The 20796-nt window shown below is 45.3% G+C and overlaps 1 protein-coding gene across 1 annotated transcript; it reads right to left on the minus strand.

Moving 5' to 3' along the window:
• Nucleotides 1-15031: 15031 nt before the first annotated feature.
• DUSP6 (dual specificity phosphatase 6) lies at nucleotides 15032-19927 on the minus strand. Its single transcript, XM_038155050.1, has 3 exons — nucleotides 18986-19927; nucleotides 17996-18433; nucleotides 15032-16547 (listed from the first exon to the last, which is right to left on the minus strand). The coding sequence occupies exons 1-3, from the start codon at nucleotides 19386-19388 to the stop codon at nucleotides 16240-16242; spliced, it is 1149 nt and encodes a 382-aa protein (XP_038010978.1). The 5' UTR covers nucleotides 19389-19927; the 3' UTR covers nucleotides 15032-16239.
• Between the last annotated feature and the right edge of the window lie 869 nt (nucleotides 19928-20796).

Genomic DNA, 20796 nt, shown 5'->3' on the forward strand with positions numbered 1-20796 from the left:
TCAGGCAACTTAAGTATTGAAGGTGTAAGTGGAGCTAAGGTGGTGAATAACTTTTGGCTACCCAAAAAGCTTCTTGGCTATTAAGACCATCAACCAACCATCCCGTGTGTACTGGGGATGTCACAGTATTGGTTTCTCCTGGACCCTGTGGTGACATTCATTGCTAATACACAAACCTGCTAAGAAGGCATAAAGAAATCACACTTAGAGGAACTTCCATTTCACCCTGGTCACATTACACTTTTGAGAAAAAACTGGCAGAAACCAGCTTTGGGAAACATCTTTGCCGTTCTTGGCACCTGTGTTATCTGCCAGCTGCCAGTAGAGATGCAAGGTGATTTCACCATCACCTTCTTTATAGCCTCATTTCCTGAGGAACCTGAGCTTCTCTATTGTCAGAACCCAGGACACCCCTCTGGGTGCCCTGGATGGCCCGAGCCGCTGGCAGGGGGCTCTGATGCAGCCAAAGACAGAGTTGTTTCGATCTTAGCCCATGGAGCAAATTGCCAACTCTGTATGAAGAATTACAAGTCACAAAAGTTTAGATAGCACAACAGTAATAATCACAAGGTGAAGGGAAAAATTTTGAGTGGTGTACAGGGGGGTTTTGAACTCTGTACAGGGGGGGTTTTGTTTTGTACATGGGGGTCAGGAGTTCTAAGATGGAGGGATTTGGGCGTGCCCTGTCCTTCTTCTTTCTTCTTCCTAGCCTCCATGTTCAGGGTGATGTTGGCACTCACAGATTGGTTTAGGGTAGATAGTCACTGTTCAATATAGGTAATAGGTATTGGGGAAAAACTGTAAACATCTAACACATAATGTATGATATAAAAAATGACACCAGCCCCATGGGAGGGCAGTGTGCCTCTGGCTGACCTGCTGAGAGGACCTCAGCAGCTCAGGAGAAAATCTTTTAGATAACATACAATAAACAACCTTGAGACCGGACGACTGAAGACTACCGAGTCTTTGACGGCACGGGTTGGAGGAGAGACTTTTCCATCTTTCGGGGTCACGCCAATCTGGGGGTGATACACGGCACTCTATCATCCTGTCTTTCCATTTATATTTCAGTTTGCTTTTCATTTACCTCCTGCCCTAGTAGCTTTTAAATCTGACAACTGCTCACAATCACGCTGGGCAAAAAGGGAGAATTTCCAATGAAATACAAGTTCCTGCAAGTCTCATGAAAGCCAACAGGTGGGTAGAGGAAAGCAACTAATATAAACTGGAGAATGGAGATCCAGAGAAAAGTTTCAATGTGAGAGCCCCGAGGCTTTCTGGCCGGACGATCACCTTGCATGTGTCTGCTTTCTGATCAGTGCGCAGATGGGTCAAAGCGTCTGCAGCACTGTGCTACCTCAGCCCATATTCGACAGGGGCCTGAAATGAGGTGAAGAAAAAATAAGGAGATTGAGGAAGTGGATTAATGTGAGGATGTGTAGCAGACATGAGGGAACTGGGGAAGTCTTACAGACTTTTGACAGAAACTGTGATTATCATGGGAAGGTCAGATGAAACTCCATAGGAAGTTGGGCTTCCTTGTTCTGCTTTTCATGAAACAGGATATGGGACATATTTAGAACTGAACCAGCTCAAAGTACAGTGACAAAAATGCAGACTTTCAAAGCATGGCCAAGCTATACTTTCATTACTATCTTCATTTCAGATTAGGCCAAATTTGACAACAGATGTAGCTGCACCTGTGGAGTAACCATACTCCAAATGAGAAGGACGTGCAGCTAAGCTTCCAATAAAGGCCCTTGCTGAGTGGCTCCACTGCTGAAAACTGAGTATCTGAGCCTAAACTAAGGAAATGTTGACTGCATCAAGTACTGAATGTGGGTTACTTTCAAGCATGAATTATGCCCTTGCCATAGTTGAAACAGACTCCTGTCAAAGATCAACAGATGTTTTAAGAGTCACATACTTTGGCTCCCTGTTTGCTGCCAGCATCTGATCCACTAATCATTCATGCTGCATATATGCATACTCCCTCCCAGGCTCCCTTCTGAAGCAAAATGACTAGTTTCTTGGAGAGGAAGTCTGGACACAGTTAACAGAATAGCTTGCTCCAGGCTGCATTCCAGACAGACAAAATGGACTTGAACTGCAGCAAGTTTAACTCCCTCAGTCCATAGCAGTTGTCTGATCTTACTCCAACAAGCCTTGTGTCCTCAGATTCCCTACACACTGTCCTGGGATGGCATAGGCAGGCAATACATGCTCTGAATTAGTAAATCACAACTGCTTAATAATTAGCTTGCATAATAATATGGGGGCCAGCAGAGACCTGGGCCAAATACTACCCCAAATGTGGTCTTGCTGACCTAAAGACAGTAGTTACTTCTCAGCCATGTGGACAGGAGCTGTCTTGCACCACCTGGTCTGGGTCAGAGATTAGCCTTGGGGCAGCTGCTCTGGTAGCACAGTCACGCCCATGAGAAAGCCAGGGCAGAGGCCGGAGCTCTCTACAGGACTTTGCTTCCAGGCTTACAGCTGGAATTTGAACTATTCACACTGATAGGTGCCACCCCTCACCATCAGCTCTCACCCAGGAGACTAGCCTGGCCCCTCCAGCCTTTTTCCTCAGAGGCCAGTTAAAATATTCTCTCAAAATAGATAATGAGGTAATAATTTTATTTTCCTAGTTGCTTAAGGAGAGTGTTAGAAGAGTTAATCCAGGGATCAAAGGTCTTTGTTAGCAGAGAGTCTTTTGAATCCCATGTGTGCCAGTCACAAAAATAACAGTGAAAGTGTACAGACCTGGAAATGACAGCCAAGATGAAAACCAAATCTGCCACAACCTTCTAATGGCATTTAGTGTCTTTTAAATGTTTGGGTCAAGTATGATTTTGCTGATTTATGTAGTCTGTTGTGAGATTTAGCCAGCTGTTGTAGCTTTTCATGCAAGTAAAACTTTCCAAAAGGGCCTTAAACTCTAGTGACGGAATACAGTTATTTGTATGTCAACTGCAGCTTCTATTTATAGGATGATGAAAATATCCCCCAATCAGTAACTCTCTAAGAGACAGGCATTTCACAAAAATAGATTATAGAATACAAAAAAAAAGATGAAGGCATGTTTTAGGTTAATCAAAACACTCATATTCAAAACTCTCCTCATAACCCATATATTTAAGACATTGGTAAATTCAGATAGTAAACCTGTTCAGACACAAACACACCAGCTTTACATAGGATAAGAAATTTGGCTATTCAGGGAAAAGGAATATTAATATATCCTACAGTGAATAAACACAATAATAAATGGAGGGGTTTAATGACTCAAAATTAAGTTAACTGTTTTCTGTGATGCCCAGTAGAGCTTGCATGAAGGCACTTACCAGAGGTGAATGTGCTTTTAAAGGGTGTTTATTTAAGACCTGAATTGTTTGAAGATTGACTTGAAAGAATTTCAAAGGATGTAGTTTAATTAAAAATATTCCAAACTTTGCATTCCTGGCAAAACCTTTTGACCTCTCACGATATTTAATGCTCGAATGTGAGGAGTTGACTGACCGCTACTCACTTCACTAAAGGCACTGAGGATCCTTCCCCCCATGCCACAACCATCATTAATTGTTGATAGGTGCTCATTACACCGACCTAAAGCCAATACCCAGAGAAGCAGCGGGTCAGGAAGTGGCAGGCACACAACTGCATCACCGGGGGTACTTTTCCTGGCTATGCGTCAAACACGGCTCATCCTTTCAAAAACACCCCAGAACACAGAGTACACTGGAAGGTCTGCTCGCTGCAGCCATCACACAGTCTGGCATTCCCAGCAGCAGAAGGATCAAATGGAGCTATCCGCAGCAGGCTGGCGAGGATGCCTTGGAGAGACTCCTCCGACGCCCACTGCCGCCCGTGACGAATGGCCTGCTGTCACCCGCGCCGAGGGGCCTCTCGCCATGCAAGCTGTTTGCATTCAGTCAACACTTGGCTTTTATAGGCCTGTGGAGCCAAAGATTGCCAGACTTTTGAACCCCAGGCTAACTTCTGTCTGGCTACAGCCTCATTTTCTGGAGCCAAAATCTTTTTTAACAGCTACACAATAACAAGTAATTAGGGTAAAGTCTGCTAATCTTCTCCTTTGGGCCTGGAGGTTGTGTATTCAAAACCCGTGGAAGGTAGAATTACTGCCATCAAAGCCTGAGGTTACTTTGTGAAAGGGGTTGAACTCTAGGTCAAGGAAATGTTAACTGGACAAAGAGAGATCAGGCAGATAGTGTTAAAATTAAAACTGTCCTACTGAGATAATGCAGAATTGACTGTTTTTGCTCTGAAAACTAGCTGAATGAACAACGTGAAGGGAAGGCTAGAGCAGTTCTTTCAAAAGGTGAAAACATAGCAAATAAAGGATTTATTGACTTTCATTTGGGAATTTATTTGTAGTCTCTTTATTCAGGAAGACAAAGTAAAATATCTTTTTTTTATTTTATTTCCCATTGTGTTTGGGCCACCCTTTTCCTAAATCTGTTTGATTTACTAAATTGCATAAGTTCTTCTTATTAAATTGAATATTTCTTCTCTCTCTCCTCTAAAAGCCCCCATGTAAAAATTCATTAGAAATGGAAAGGTTTCTGTTCTTAAGAGTCCTGGGGACAAATGGAACTTGCTGGGCAATGGGAAGGATAAACAAGTACAGACACACACATATGAGGAGGAAACATGCTCCAGAAGAGAGTGGTGCCCATGAAGTGCCCTGGATAGAGTACAAGGATGGATTTTGCTGGTCTCTGGTACTTGCATATAACACAGGTCAGGGAGATACTCCAGTTTTTCAAGGGATTAGAGCCCAACCACTTAAAATCTTCAAACATTCAAAATAGAATCACAGATTTTGCCCGGAAATTTGTCACAGAGCAGGACAGTCCTCATTCCACCACATGGAGTCATTCCAAAATTAAATCCCCACGCTGCTGTCAAGGGTAACAAATACACCACTGTCCCCTCGCCAGTATCAAAGCTGACAGCTCCAACAGGACCGGCAGCACTTTTTTCTCCCCTGGTGCTGTAAGGAGACTTTTCCCTGCTGCTGCCAGTGGATTTTAAGTCCGTATGTGGGAGCGGAAGAGCAGAAATGTTGAAGCCAGCTATTTCCCATGCCAGGATCTACTGGGTTCCGTCACAGCGCCACTGCTAGCTCCCTGACCTTTGGGAAATGGATAGAAATACTTCAGCTGACACAGGCAAGGGGCATCTTTGGAAATGTGATGGCAATTACCACAGCAGTGGAATTACCTCACACAGGTCAATTCTCAGGGCAAGATGTATTTAATGGTGTTGCAATTGCCAGCTGGATTAAGCCAAGCACAGGAAAGTGGACACAGCTTTTTGCTTCCAAGCAAAACTATCAGAAGAAATCTCTTGTGGGATTTCTTCAAACCTGAAGGCTCCCAGGCCAGCTGGTACAGCTACCATCATGGGAAGAAAAGGCGTTTTGCAGAAGACCAGCGGTAGCAAAAATAATCCACAGCTCTGAGGTGGGACACTTCAATGCATAGGGAAAGACATGTCCAGCCCCACATTTTCCTCCCAAGGAGGTAGCTAGAGCTCTCCCCTGAGCTGTGGGCAGAAGGAGAGTTCCCAGCCTCTCCAGGAAAAAGGCAATACCCAGTGTTGTTTACTGCCCATTTTATTGGCATTTCCCAGGGATTTTAGAAACACCAGGTTGCCATTACCTTCATGAAAATACAAACTTTCTCTATACCTGAGCAATAAGACACAGGCTCATCAATATTAGCTTTCTTTCACAATGTGTAGGTTTTGCATGTATTTTCCTTTAATTATATCAGAACAAAATAAATTAGTGGTAATGACTAATCATGGCACAAACCTTTTTTTTTTCTTTGAAGCATTCTTCTACTTTCTGGAGACAGAAAATGACAAGTGCATTTTTATGTTAATTATGGCCATGTGAATTACCCCAGATAGAAGGCACGACATCAACGCTAAAATGCACCAGAGTGAAGCTTGACTTCTTTTCTAAAACTTAGCACAGGAGCAGTTCCTTGGTACAAGAGGCATTGCAATATATTTCTTCAAGTTTCAGATTAGAAATAATATTCTCTGCTGCACTAGCAACAGCACCAAAACTAGTTAAATGTTGCCTGGTTTAAATGCTTTACAGATTAAACTAACCAGCGTAGCTGAACCATGAAGCAATCCTGTATTTGTGCAAATACAAAAAATTGGTCTTTAGTCAGATATTTCTCAGACTAAAATGCAAGTCTGTCTCCTAATTCAAATACCTCCATCCACACTCTTTTCTGTTTCAACTCTGCAAAATGAAATTTTGTGGCCACTATTGAAAGCTGCCCATGAAAATACCATATAATAGTGCTTCAATTAGGAAAGCTTTTGGTTTTAGGATAAGATATATAGGAACATTTTGGTTGTTTCACAAAATTCTGTTAAAATTGGAAGAAAAAGTAGACAGAAAATGATGCTGCAGAGTAAAAACCTTCTGTGAGGAACTTGTAGATTTGCACATGGATTTTACCCTGTTGGCTGGCAAGCTGGTTTGAGAATCTTCTTGGTTTCTTTCCTTTAGGAAAGAAATCAAGTGTGTGAGTCAGGTGTGCACTCTGGTACCATTTCTTTTTAATTCTAAAAGATTTTTTCCATGAACCAAACAGAAGCAGACATCAGGAAGCACTTTCCTTGCCCAGACACCCCCAGTCTCTTTCCAATTCTATTCTCAGACATTGGGGCCATAGTTGGGTTTTATAGCTAAGCCAATCACAGCTCAAACAAATGCCAAACTATTCAGTTCCATCCATTATTGCCATTAATTGCATCCTCCTCTTCCCGACATTGCACTGTGTCTGATGCTTTTCTGACCTCATGGTTCGCTGTGCCAGGGCTAGATCACCAGAAGAAATATTGATACATTTCACAGACCTTTGCAGACAAGCAAGTGCTTAAAGCAAAAGAAGAAACAAGAGTACATAAACAAAAACAAAGAAGGAGAAAGCAAATAGACTGTCTTTTCAGAGGCAGCTGGTCATCTGATTGCCTGGCCTAGCCTCAGACTGTGCACTCCACCCTGACTGTCTGCTCCATCTCAGTGTGATGACCATGACTCTTTCCCTTCTAGGCTGGTGAGTTTTTTTCTTTTCTGTACAAACAACAGCTTGCCCATCATACCCTTGTTTTTGCATGCACAGACCAAGTATTTTAGTACTGCTCAAGCTTTGTCATGCACTCCTTGCCTTGGGCCATAACCCACATCTGCTTCCTACCATCGCTGTGTGAAAGAGAATTTATTGAATTCTCTGGTACTGAGCCTGAAAGAAACAAACCCATTGTCTTTATCCAGGTCTGTGATTATCAACAGTTTAAAGATTTGCCTGACAAAAAATTGAGACTTCTAGGTGGACACACAAGACACCAAACCAACTAAAAGCTTCTTCAGAGAATGAATTAGTCTTCATCCTCACTGTAGGTAGAAGGTGCAAGGAACAGAATCATCTGACATTCACTTTGGACTAATACAGGTTCATTTCTGTGTTTCTTGACTAACAGTAACTCATATTTACAGGAATACATTAGAAAGTCTGTTTTTTCTCTTTTTCCCTGAAGTAATGGCACTCACATGCACAGCTCCTGGGCCTGATTCATCGCTGCATTACTTCAGCTTTATTTCAGGAACTCCATTTGTAGTGCAGCAACTACATGAACCACAAGTCCTGTCTGTAATGCTCTCAAAAGCAAAAGAGTAGGATGGTCTTTTAAGTGGCTCATGATATAGGACTTGATAGCCCCAGTTCCCTGTTTGATTCTCCCCTGTGGAACCAACTCACTAGGGTGTGAGGGCTTGGCACCTCCCAAAAAACCTGCTTCTTCTTCCCCTATATTGAGTAGCCAGAACAAAAGAGCATTTAGCTCCTCAGTAAATTCAGAAATCTCTAATAATGTGAGAAATTGCCCTGCCCAAGAATCCCCAGCTTCTTTAATCATTAGTGGATATTATCAATTATTATGCAGCCAATGGTGTGCAGTGTGTTTTCACATTCCCCAGCATCTGATTTTGCCAATGGTTAGACACTTGAGTAACCTTGTTAACCAGGATTAGCTCACTAAACTCTGCTGTAAGACTCAGCAATCCAAGGATGTAGACCAGTAATTATGGAATATAGCAACATGCACTTTGTTTAAGTCAACTTGCACACTGTACCTGGCTGTGCAGGACTCAGGGAAAAAGGAAATTTTCTTTTGACCTCAGATAATTATTATGTTTATTATTAACACCACAATAATATCCCATAGCTGTAACTAGCTCACAGTAGCCAAGGCACTGTACAAAGATACCAGATTGATTAACTTACATACACTTTGAAATGCACACACACAAAAAAAAGAGAAAAAAAAAAGGAAACCTGTTAATTTTATTTCACCATAATTGGCAGAGTCTTTTGAAGCCTTAATACTGTAATAACAAACACTGCTTGAGTGTGATCTCTGCTACTCTTGTGTAAAGCCATAGGAATGTCATTCATTTACATCTCAACAGAGAAGTTGAAATATTATTAGCGGCATAAAACAAAAACACTATTAAAAGAATATTATTAAGGTTGCAATGTCAAGAACTTTGAATCTTACAGAAGAATGTGTAGACCTACCTGCCTCTTGAGATGCTTCAACACATACAAAATTTATCTGACAATGAACCCCAGAAACAACTACATTTTCTCATATCTTGCCTTTCCAGGAACATCACCAAGGTGCTCTGCTTTCTGTCGGTTGACGTGTGTTTTCTTCTCTGCCTAACACCAAAACTGCTCTTAGTTGACTGGCCCCATTATTTTGTTCAGGAAAAACAGGGATGTAAAGAGTATTTATACTGCACAGTGCAGGGATGCTGGAGGCAGATGTGATTGGTACTGCTCAGGTACAGAAGTACAGTATAGGTCTCCAATCAAACCTACCAATTTTGGGGCAGACTTACTGCACAATCCTCCACCTCAGAGACACAGCACCACACATCCTGTCCCTCCTCAGAGTGTGCTATGCTGTCCCTGCTTGGCAGGCCTGGCAACTCAGCACCAAGGGCACACTCAGCTAAATGTTATCACTGCTAACTTATAAAGAAAGTTGCTCATGAAGATTCAGTTTCTTGGCATGTTCAAACCACCGTCTTCCAACAGCTCAAATCTTGGGCAAGAGGAGCTATTCAGGGGAGCACCACCAGGCACATCTCAACACATCCTGCCAGATTTCGAGTTCCTTCCTTCAGGCACAGAAAGCTGAGGATGTTCAAGGAAACAGTAACAGATTTTGTTACATAGACAAAAAACAAGGGATTTTCTTCAGAAAAAAAGGGCCAAGTCTTTTAGGATGACATATTCAGAGGGATATTAATTTCTTTTCATCTTTTTAGACTAGCCTGAGGCATTTATATTCAAGTCCAAACAAAGTCTAGCAAAGCTGTAAACCTCTGAGAAATTTCTTTCAAGAAGAATTGGTGCACATTAATAATAGGCATTTTCTACTCTCTGCTCTAAGAGCAATTTGCAAATATAAGAAACATTTTCTTCACATACAGTAGCCTGCAAAATTTCATTGAATCAAAAAAACTTAAATGAAGGATTGTAAAGGTTTGTGAAAGCCTAATTTGTTGTACCTGATTTGTATTCAAGAAATCAGACACACTTAGTCTTTATTTATAAAAAAACTCCTGTATAGAACCCAAGTGTTACTCAATTCCTAATGCTTAAATAGAATATCAGCTCAGTGCTGGGCTGAATTTCAGACTAGATGAAAGGTGCTGTGCTATGTATCTTCACAAAGAGCCAGGCTGGCCTAGAAACCTCTCAAATAAATTCATTTGGTAGAAATACTGACACAGAAAATGAAATTTAGACCGTTGATAACACAGGAAATCATAATTAATCAAGCAATAGTCGAAGTCTCAGTGGTCATGATTTTTTTTTTTTTTTTAATGTGAGTAGGTCCCCAGGACACAAAAAAATCTCTTTTTTTTATAAATAAGGAAAAAAGTTCTCTCTCACCATGTTGAGACATCTTGACTTTCTAGCTCTATATCTGGTTCAGAATACTATAACATTACTGTATGCAGGGAAAAAAAGGAACTAAAAACCCCACTTACAACCTTAATTGTCTCCAGAGACAGATAATGTATTCAAGGGGTTCAAGAGTGTTACAAACACAGTCTGTGGCAAAGCCTAACTGGTAGTCTCTACTGTTACACTGACTCATATAATTTGGGTGTCCAATGTACCTACTGAACAACTAACATGATTTCACAAATACTGAATACTAGTGCTTCCAGTCTGGTTTTGGTTGGATGTCATTTCCCAAAAACTGTCACCTTCAAACTATAAAGAACTTTTACCTTGCTTAAACTGTCAGCCAGCAATGTTTTTCAGATGGCTTCGCTTGCAGATGAGAATTCATTTCCTACAGAGTTGAGGTCAGCAAGAAAAAAAAAGATGAAAAAACAGACTTCCATAATGCCCCAAAACATGGTTTTAACATAAAACCAGAAAATTTAACAGAAAATTTATTAAAATAAAAGTCTGGAAGTTAAGGAAGGACATTGCCCTTTTGGGAAGATGGGAGTTCTTGGGAGAACTTTGCAAAACACTTGTGTCTCTGGCAAAATGAGCAAAGTTCTTCACAATGATCTCCACATTATGGTAAACAGACCTCCCATGTAGCATTATTTTGTGTGCTGGTATCTACAGTGCTAGAGCAGCTCAGGGATGGGAAAGTGCCAGCATTTTCGTGCGCTTCCTGTGTCCTGGGGATTGCAGCTGTGAAGTAGAGCAGGGCGCACTTTCTGTTGCATCTCTCAAATATAGTCCTGAATGCAACATCTGTCATTAAGAAATATTTCTTAAGCAGACTCCATGCCCCCCTTTTCCATCTGATAATCATCTCCTTGTGTTTGTGGTAAGTCAACATCCTTCATCTTTGCCTTATGAGGAAAAGCTATGGCTGCGAGTACTTCAAAATTCCCTCAGCGCCTGCAGATCCCTACGATAACAAACAACAGAAAGCATCTAACAGGATTTTTTCCTTTCCTTACAGAGACAAGCCCTTCGCTCAAAAGAGGGCAGCTTCCATACCAGCCTTCTGTCTGTTCTATCTCCTAAGTTCCAGCACATGCTTATCTCTCAAATTTGGCAATGAAGAAAGGAGACGTATGATGCTGCACTCTCCATTTCTGGCTGTTGCAGGGGCAGGAAAGGGCAGAGTTTGTATAACCCAAGTCATCACACACCATGAAAAAACACTAACAGGTAGCCTTTATTTCCTTTTGGCTATGAGGTGTTTGGAGCAAACTCAGAGACCTTTCTTGAATGTAGCATCTCACTGAGGTCCCAGGGTGTCCCGTGTGTGCTGCTACACTATGGGAGGGGGCTGGCCCCATACTTGTGTTCCTGGGGTAACTGAGCAATGCTGAGCATGCACACCCAAGGTCTAGGGGGGCACAGAATTGAGCTCAGCAATTTGTTCCACCATCTTCACTCAGGCAAAGCTCTCAGTGATTTATAGCAGTGTAGAGAGAGGGCTTAAGCTGCAGCTTTGTTTAAACATTCACATACAATTGTTTTTCCTGGAGCACTGAATAAAGTGTCATCATGCTTCTCAACAGGGAAAAAGTTTTGGATAAGCTTTTCAGAGAAGCTGAAGAAATGTTATCCAGACGTGATTGTTAAACCTGACTTCAATTTTGATAGCAGAACTGCCTTTGTTGGACACATTTTCTGTCTCGCCCCACTTTCCTCACCACTCTCATCAAATGGGGAGTCAGTGCCCTCTGACATTGGATAGGCCCAAAGGAAATGCTGCTTCCTCATGCCTGCCTTCTCTGTTAACAGCAGCTACAGAGAGAACCCAGGGAAGACATGTGGGGCCAAGTCTGCACAGAGACAGGGCACAGAGATGAGAAATAATGTCATCTGCTAGGAAGTGGCAAGAGGACAGCAGTAGTGTTTTCTTACTTTTTCCTCTAAAATATACCTTTCCTATAGATCTGAGTCCATAAGACTGTGAGTCCATAAGACTCATAACTGAGTCCATAAGACTCATTCTGTTTTTCGCTGTGAAAACAAAGAGGAGCAGTCAGGCTTAAAGCTGGCAGAAAGATGAGTTGATTTAGGAAATATGAGGAAAACAGTGAGCGAATACCAGAGAAAGAGAGGGTAAGAATACAAAGGAAAAGTTGGAACTATGGAGCTTAGAAAAAGACCTGTGGAAAATTAGAAGGCATAGGAGGAAGAGCAGCATTGAAAAAAAAAAAAAAACACAAGAAAGAATGTGGGGAAAATTATGTCTACTACAGCATAAAACATAGAGGGTTAAGACATTTTGAAAGGAGGCATAGAGCAGTGTGAAAGGGTGTGAATGGGAAAGAGGAAATGCAAGAAGAGGAACCAACACAATGTTACACATTGCTATTGCACAGAAAATGAAAAGTAAAGTGTGTACACAAACACAAATGGAAACCTTGACCTTACCAGAGCAAATAGGACAGGATGCCACAGGACGCAATTTCATCCTTTGTATTAAAGGTAGATGGGTCATGTGAAAAAGTTCTGATCACTCCTAAGAGTACAGTTTTCCTTCCTAGAATCTCCACAGCTTCTGAAGCATTTCCTTACCTCACATTACTACATTATAATACGAAGAGGCAGGTTGTGATTTTGTTAGCTGCAAAGGGCGGACATTTCTCCTCTTTCCTCCTATACATGTCAGGCCTGTCCCTACAGGCACAAAGGATTTATTCTTCCCTTCACAAATTACTTTACCAGCTGAGGAACTGTAATAGCTGCCAAACCCCTCAGAAGTCTGAGACCTCTGCCCCATCCCAGCAAGGACGAAATGAAGCAGGGGACAGAGGAAGTAAATTATTTTGAAACAAGTGCTGGGAAGGGGATAGATGGAATAACCAGGACACACACTGCAGAAGCAAGCAGAACCCAGGCTGAGAGAAGCTGGCAAGTGCTGATGTAGGATGAACCATTCCCTGCACCATGCTTGGACAGAGGTATTTGGGAGCCTCTGTGGGGAGGATGAACATTGCGGGTCAGAGCTCTCATCGTTTTCCTCCAAACCCCTTGTAATTCAGAGCCAGCCTATGACTGCAAATGCTCCCAGCAAAATCAGACCTTGAACCAGGTTTTGGGTTGGCTCCACTTGTAATTTGGGGTTGCCTGTGACCAAAGTTGCTGTCACGCAGTCTGGTTCAAGTTCAGCCAAGGGTCTGAAACAGCCCTGCTTCGGGCCTTGCTCAAGGAAAAATCTGGAACAAGTTTTCAGCCTGACTCTGCTCTGTGTGTGTGTCTGTCTGTGAGCAAAGCTCCTCTGTGCTTGCTTGTCACAAAAAATGATGAATTGCAGAAGTACCCATTTGGTGTTAGTCATTCAGTGCAGCAGGAAGGAAGCAGGAAGCCCTTGTGAGCATTAACTTTTCGAAGCAGTTTGCAGAAAAAGCCAAAACTCTCCTCCCCTGGGCTACACAGCCACATGCTGATCTTTACCTCCTCACCTTAAGGGGCACTTAGTCACAACTAACATTCGCAACTCCTTCAGGCGGAAGTATTTGCCCGGTGCAAACAGCTGAGGCATTTGGTGCCAGCCCTTTCTCTGTGCAAGGCATATTAAAAGGGGGGAGGGAAGAGGAGCCTTACACTTGCCAAACGGGAGAGGTCTGATTGCACTCAACAGGTTCAGTTCACGCTGTGACCCTGCCCGGCTTCCTGCTATTCAGATGTGTTACTTCCCCTTTGTGGTAATGGCCTGTGGCAGCCAGCCAGAAAACACTATTAATTTCAGAAGTGGCCTGACAACAAACCCATAGCGAAACGAGAGGAAGTGGCGGGGAGGCCATCTGTTAACTTCAGCAGAACAGTAGGGACACAGCTATGTAGGTTCTACAAGGAAAGCAGATTAATAATCCACAAAGAGGAAACTGGCTAAAATTATCCACAGACCATATTAAAAAAAAAAGAAAAAACAACCAAAAAAACCAAACAAGGGAGTCACTTGAGCTGCAGCTGGACAGGAAATTGCTAGAGCTGCTTGCAAATCTCCACTTTGAACAGAACAGCATAGGGAATGCCAAGAGCGGAAACCGTTCAAAACTGGATTAGCACAAGCCAAGTTTAACTGCAACCCACTTCTACTTTCACAGTTTATGCACTCAATCTAGGCCACTGCATGAGACACTGACTCACTTTTTTCCCATGTTTTGTTTGCATTTCATTTCACACACTTGCAGTTTCTAAAATTACCTCAAATGTGCTTTGGCTGCCAGGAGTTCTGCAGTACCTCAGCCGACAGCCCCAGCCCCTCACTGGGGTACTGCACACAGATTTTGGCACCACCTTGCCCTGGGCCAGTTATCATCAGGAAGGATGTTAATGAATATAAGTTGCAGCAGGAAGTTTTGCAATTGCTATAATCTCCGTTTTTCCTTCTGCAGAGACAGAACTGCTCAGAGGGTCCAAAGAGGAAATGAGGTGATGAAGGGTATATATATAGACTTTTCCTCCTTGCCTTCATTAAGTTGCAAGGTGGCAGAATGGCAGCAGAAAAATAATTTACAGGCTGCAGACTGTTGATGAATCTCTGTGAAATGAGTTCCTGCCAAACAGCTAAGCAGAGCATGAACCTATCTCCTGGCATCTGTAATAGAGTGACCAGAATTCATAAACAGAGCCAGAAAACAACACCTCCTTACTCTTAGTAATAATGAGAAAAAAAAATTATGGCCCAGAGTCAGGCGCATCCCTAGTATAGCAAAGAGATGCTGGAGTATTTTGTACAGGCCTTCAAAAGCATTCTCTTCACCAAAGCAAGATGAGAATCTAGCACATTCACTGTTTATTCATTTAGGCACCAGTGGACCAAAGGGGAAATCAAAGTTGTATTGTCTTAGGGGGATGTAACAAAACTATTGAGAGCAATTATTGCCTTTAAGCATAACCATATGGGTACGTGCAATTAACCACAACTACGCAGAGAGGAAAGGGGGAATAAACCAGCCAGCTTCTCCATAGCCAAAAATAGTTATTTATTTATTAATAATTTAAGGTTTTACATTCTTATAATAAATTCCATCTAAAAACTTTTACACTGTAGATTAGACTCTCCCTTATTGGCAACCATGTGCAGGTTCACTGTGCGTACACACAGGTACAAATGCTCGCACATACTTCCAGTTTTATACAAAAAAAAGACGCAAAATATTGCATTTGAGGTGAAGCTCCCTGAAGAATTTGTACAGAGGTAATGCACTGTTTAGCACATCTGAAAGTTTTAAAAAGTCATCAAAAATCTTTCGCATTCAAAGACAAACCTCCTCCCAGATGATCTATTTACAAAAGGTAAGGCAAAAAATTAATTTAATTTAAATATATATATATATATGTATATATATATATCATATGGAACCTACTTCAAAAGCATGTGGGAAAAAAAATCACCACAAGGAAAAGAAAGATATATGAAAGAAGAGAATCTACTTGCTCACAAAACCTGATCTGCAAACTTCTCACCATTGCCATTTCTCCCTCATGGAAAGCTTGCTTCAATGAAATTCAGCATGCTGCAAATATATTCTTTGCAATTAAAACAAACAAACAAACAAAGTAAAATTTATGAAAAGAACAAAAACATGGGTGTCCCTTGGATTGATTTCTTGAGTACATGTGATTTAAGAAAAAAAAAAAGCAAATAAATTTAAGGTTAAATATTTACATTGATCAAGTAAAATACTATCAAGCTCCTAGCAAACAAGTACTCCAAATACACTAAGCTGAAATCTCTTTCTTTGGCTCCTCTAAATTAAAACAAACAAACAAAAATAAGCAGTCTTCACTGAAGACAAAGATGTGTGTCACAGATCTGAGAGCAGAGGGCAGAAGGACAGTTCCAGCCTCTAGAGAACACGTGCCCAGCCTGTCCAGCCTCACCCTAGCACTCGGGAAGTCCTCGGACCCCGGCTACTGCCCAAGCAGGGATGAAGGCACTGCCCACCTGCTGCCCGGGCACCACGGTGCTGCCTAGAGAGCTCGCCACGTCCCCTCCCTTTGCAATAGCTGATTCCACACTGTGTAACCTTTCGTTGCTTGCACTGGCAGCTGCTTGTTAACAGCAGAGGCCAGAAAAAGAGAAAGCTGCATTTCTTTATCACTGCCAAAGAGAAACCATTGAGGAGTGATCCCATGAAATGGACAGGAGAAGAGAGGTGGTGGGAGCTCACGTGGACTGCAAGGAATCCACCTGGAAGACGTTCTGGTTGGAAGGGGTGGTGAAGTACAGCTGCTGGTTCGGCACTCGATTGTCACAGGGGCTGCTCAGTCCCAGAGTCCGCTCAAAGTCCAGCAGCTGACCCATGAAGTTGAAGTTGGGTGAAATGTTGGACTTCTTCATCTTGACGATATCATAGGCATCATTCATGGACAAGTTCAGCTTCTGCATGAGGTAGGCCACAGTCACTGTGACCGAGCGGCTGATCCCTGCCAAGCAATGCACCAGGACGCCGCAGTTCTTCCCCCGTGCTTCATCTGTACAAAGAGGCAGAGAAGGACACGTAAGACAGAGGGTTGGTAACTGATCTCTCAACACAAATGAGATTAGTATCAAGTGGGAAGAAAGTACAATTCTGATCCCAGCGGCCAGCAGCGCAACTCAAGAGTTAACCTTAGCAGCTTAAAACCAGGACAAGAGAGGAATCCACTCCCCCTACTACCCAAGTCCAAGAGCTGAGAAAACTAAGAATGAGACAAAGGGAGCAGGACACGCTGCATGACACTGTTTTAAAAGCCGGGTTTAAAAGACAGGTTTTTGCCTGGCGATTTGCCTTTAAATTCTTACAGTCCCCTTGCCCCAGCATGGAAATCCTGCAATATGTCACTGAAAGGCTTTATACAGACCAGCAGACAGCAAAGGTCTATTAAATTATTCTCCAACTGTTGTGCAGCTAACAATGGAGGTATTCAGGCATTTTAAAAGAATGAGGGAAGTCACAGGGGACAGCCCATTAGGAGGAACAGGATGTCAACATTGGTTGAAAATGGGTTCCTTTGTAATAGGAAATGCATTACAATGCCTGGAGATTAGTTTCTTTGTGGCTTCTAGCCCACATTTCTTCCTGCTAGGCTCAGATTACCTACATTCTCCACTATTACCGGTATCATTCAACCGGATTACAGCACAGCTTCCCACCAGATAATGCAATGCCCACCCCACCGCACCCCGATGGGGCAGTTTGAGTCCTCCCCAAAACGAAGGAGAGTACAGATTTTAACCAGAACTCCTTGGGCCCAAGGGTACAGATTTCCGGCTGAGGGCCGGCTGACCGAGGCACCGAGCTCTAGAGGTATAACATTATTACCACGAGATTTAACTTAAACTCTGGCAATATATTTGCCAGGGACACCGCTTATTCATAACTTGCATTTAAAAGCTAAAGTTGGATTCTCAGATCGTTTCTTTTCATTATACTGCTCTTCAGTAACCTCAAGGAAAAAGGAAAAAAAAAAAAGAAAACCAACTAAAATCCCAAAAGCAAATAACCCCAAAACCAACATCAACAAAGAAACCGATCAAATAAGCTATCGACCCCAGGCTCATTTGCCCCCCACCCCTACCCGCCAGGAAGTGGTTTAAGAAGATCCCCCAACATGCGCAGGGCTCAGTCCCCAGCTCCAGCACAAATGACTCAAGGAGGAATTCCACAGCCAGAAAAATCAGGTATGCCTGTGCAACCCTGCAAAGGTCGCTTACAATCCACCGGGACTTCTCAATAACTCCCCCCCAAACAGTCCCCAACAGCCCCTCAACTTAAGCCCCCCATCTTAACCCCTCAACTCTTTCAAATCAGAGAAGAGGGCATGCCCCAGAGACGGCCATAAATGCTGCTACCGCTTCTCGCCCGAAATTCACGAATTCCGCAAAATACAACGAATTCTGCCTCTGGACATGTAAATGTTAGCAAGTAACCGGGTCTTACCTATAAAGGAGATGGCCTCAGGAAAGAACTGAGACAGATTTTGGCTCCAGTGGTCAGAGATCGGGATCTGTTTGTACTTGAATTCACCGGCGTTTTCGAAGAGATTAGGCAGGTTGGGAGTAACATTCAAAATGTATTTAATGCCGAACTCTTCTAAAACATCCAAATTAGTGGAGTCCTTGGCACAGCCTAAGTAGAGGTAGGGTAAAATCTCCACCGGAAAGGAAGGCTGGTTGTTGGAAAGAGGGCTGCCGTCGGAGTCGGTGGCACTATTGGGGTCTCTGTCAATGTCAGATTCAATGTCGGATGATGAGTCGGAGCTGATTCGCAGGCCTCCCAAGCCCAGGACTGGCAAAGGAGGAGAGCTGCTGCTACACGAACTGTCTAGGTTAGTTTCACAGTGCAAGGCGAACTCGGCCTGGAACTTGCTAAAACCACCTGGAGAGAAAAGCAAAGAGGAGAAAATGCAACCTGATATAAGACGGCATGTCGACTTACTTCCCTGGTACAGCCCTGCCTGCAAAGGAGCGTCTGCTTTGCACCCTCTCGAGCTCCGGGAAAAAGAAGAAAAAACATGCCACACTCTCAACGCAGACAGACTAACTTAAAGGAAGGGTTAAGAAAATCGTCCGCTGCGGTGGAGGGCTCAGCACGTTCAAGATTGAAGCCCTGTACCGCTTTGCCCTGCGGGGACCGCTGGAGAGGTGTCTCGGCGGCAATTCCTTCTGCCAGGCTCATGCTGGAATCCCCGTTAGCCCTGTCCTCCCCACGCTGCCATAGTGATTTCAGACATCAAGGTGTCTTTAAACAATGCGAGGATAAGGACTGGGGAGAGGAGGAGAGGTGTGGAGTAAGGGGAAAAGCCCCCTACCCAGGTCGGTGCTCTCCTGGCGCATCAATCCACTGCCCGGGGAAGGCTGCAGACCGCATCTCCCCCTCCCTCTTACCCGGACAGAGATCTCTCCCCCAACCCTGGGCGGCCCTTCTCACCTTCCAGATAAAATGCCTTGCAGCCTTCATCTTTGAGGCGCTTGAGGAGCAGCCCCAGCACGGACTCGCCGCCCGTATTCTCGTTCCAGTCGCGGCTGTGCTCGTCGTACAGCACTACGGTGTCGGTGCCGCACCGGCGGGCAAAGCGCTCCCGGTCCTCCTCGCTGCTGGCGACGAGGGACCGCAGGGGCAGGTTGCCCTTCTGCAGCCGCCGCAGCATGATGCCGGGGATGGCCACATTGATGGCCGACTCGATGTGGGACGACTCGTACAACTCCTGCGGCCGACAGTCCATCAGCAGTAGCCGGTCGTTGCCCATCTCCAGCTGCTCGTTCAGCCACGCCACGGATTTACTAATCGCCATTTCCGACGCGAAAGGGACGGGTCTGAACGTATCTAGCATGAGGAAGGACGGGGGGAGCGGAGCGTACTCTGGAAGCGCCCCTCTCTCTCACAGAGGCATGCGGCTGGCTCGGCGGGCGGGCTGCACCCCTCTAACTCCGCACAACTTATCTCCCTCCGCCCCAGGAAAATGAATCACGCAGCCCCCCCCGCGCCGCTTCCCCCGCGCCGGGCGGCGGTGGAGTCACGGGGAGGGAGAAGCAGCCCCGGCCGCGGCGTGTGTGCGAGTGTGTGTGCCTGCGTGCGCGCAGCCAGCCTGCCCTGTCTCCTCTTTTTTCTGTCAATGAATCCCTGAATGAACCTGCCTAATCGCCGCTGCAGCCCGAGCCCTTGGGCTTTTCCTCCGCCACGAGTGAATGAAATCCAATTAACGCGCCGCCGAGCGGGGCTCCCCGGCTCAGCATGGAAGCGCTGCGGCGGTGGCGGCGCCCCTTGCCTCGCGTCCCCCTCCTTCGCTGCGCTGCTGCGCTGCCCCGCCGCCGCCCGCAGCGCCCCTCGGCCGCGGCCCCGCGCAGCCCGGCGCCCGGCGGCTCCTCAATGGGTACAACCGCGGCTCCGCTCAATGGATACATTCTCCGCCGCAGCCAATGGGGGCGCGCGGAAGGGGCTGTTGCCGCGGCGACGGGCCGGCTGGAACAGGTTGTGTTGATGAATCGTTAATGAGTTTGTCATTCACAAAAACGGAAAGGAATTTCCGCTCCGGATAAGCCGAGTGCAAACAAGCGGCAGCCGCGGCGCGGCGGGCGGGGGGCGGCGGGGGCAGGTGAGGGGGCGCGGCCCGGCGCTCCCCCCTTCCCTCCGCCAGCGCCAGCCGCGGGGCGGCCGTCGCAGCCGGCGGAACAAATGGCACTTTTTTTCTCTCCCTCCCTCCATATTTTCGCTCCCTAAGTCATACCCCACGGGGGCCGGCCGTGTTCCCCCCAGTTCCCCCGAGCTGATCGTGGCCCGGCTTTTCATTAGGGCGTTCTGGGAATCCCATTTTTAGGGAGGCGAGTAGGCTCTGTCCTCGACTGATCCCTACGGGGGTGAAGAGTAAACCCCGAGCTAATCTCTTCCTGCGCGGGCCGGCTTTATTCGCTGCACGCAGCGCAGCCGGGGAGCCGGCCCCGCCGCAGGAGCAGCCCGCAGACGCTCCTGCCGCAGCCCGAGCGGGCCACCCCGCAACCGTGAGCAGGGAAAGTGGCCCGGCCGGCTGCTCCCGGTAGCCTGTGACCGAACCGCGCTCGCAAGGCTGCGGCGTGAGTCCGCCGCCAGTAACGAGTCCGCAGCCACACCCGGGGCTCGGGGAGTTCCGGGGCCGCCGCCAGCACGGCGGGGTCCCGTGCGGCCCCTCGCACCTGGCGGCGCCCGCGCTGGCGGCCCCGGCCGCCGCACCGGCTCCTCCCGCGGGTGGGGCCCCGCCGCCGCCG

This window comes from Motacilla alba, chromosome 1A (assembly GCF_015832195.1).
Source record: "Motacilla alba alba isolate MOTALB_02 chromosome 1A, Motacilla_alba_V1.0_pri, whole genome shotgun sequence".
Taxonomy (NCBI): Eukaryota; Metazoa; Chordata; class Aves; order Passeriformes; family Motacillidae; genus Motacilla; species Motacilla alba.

Bases quoted from the DNA above. Each gene is read 5' to 3' on its own strand.
- DUSP6 (XM_038155050.1), bottom strand. From the start codon at position 19,388: ATGCTAGATACGTTCAGACCCGTCCCTTTCGCGTCGGAAATGGCGATT. The intron at 18,434-18,985 runs GTGAGAAGGGCC...TTTTCTCTCCAG, and splicing joins CAAGGCATTTTATCTGGAAG to GTGGTTTTAGCAAGTTCCAG. The intron at 16,548-17,995 runs GTAAGACCCGGT...CTCTTTGTACAG, and splicing joins TGAGGCCATCTCCTTTATAG to ATGAAGCACGGGGGAAGAAC.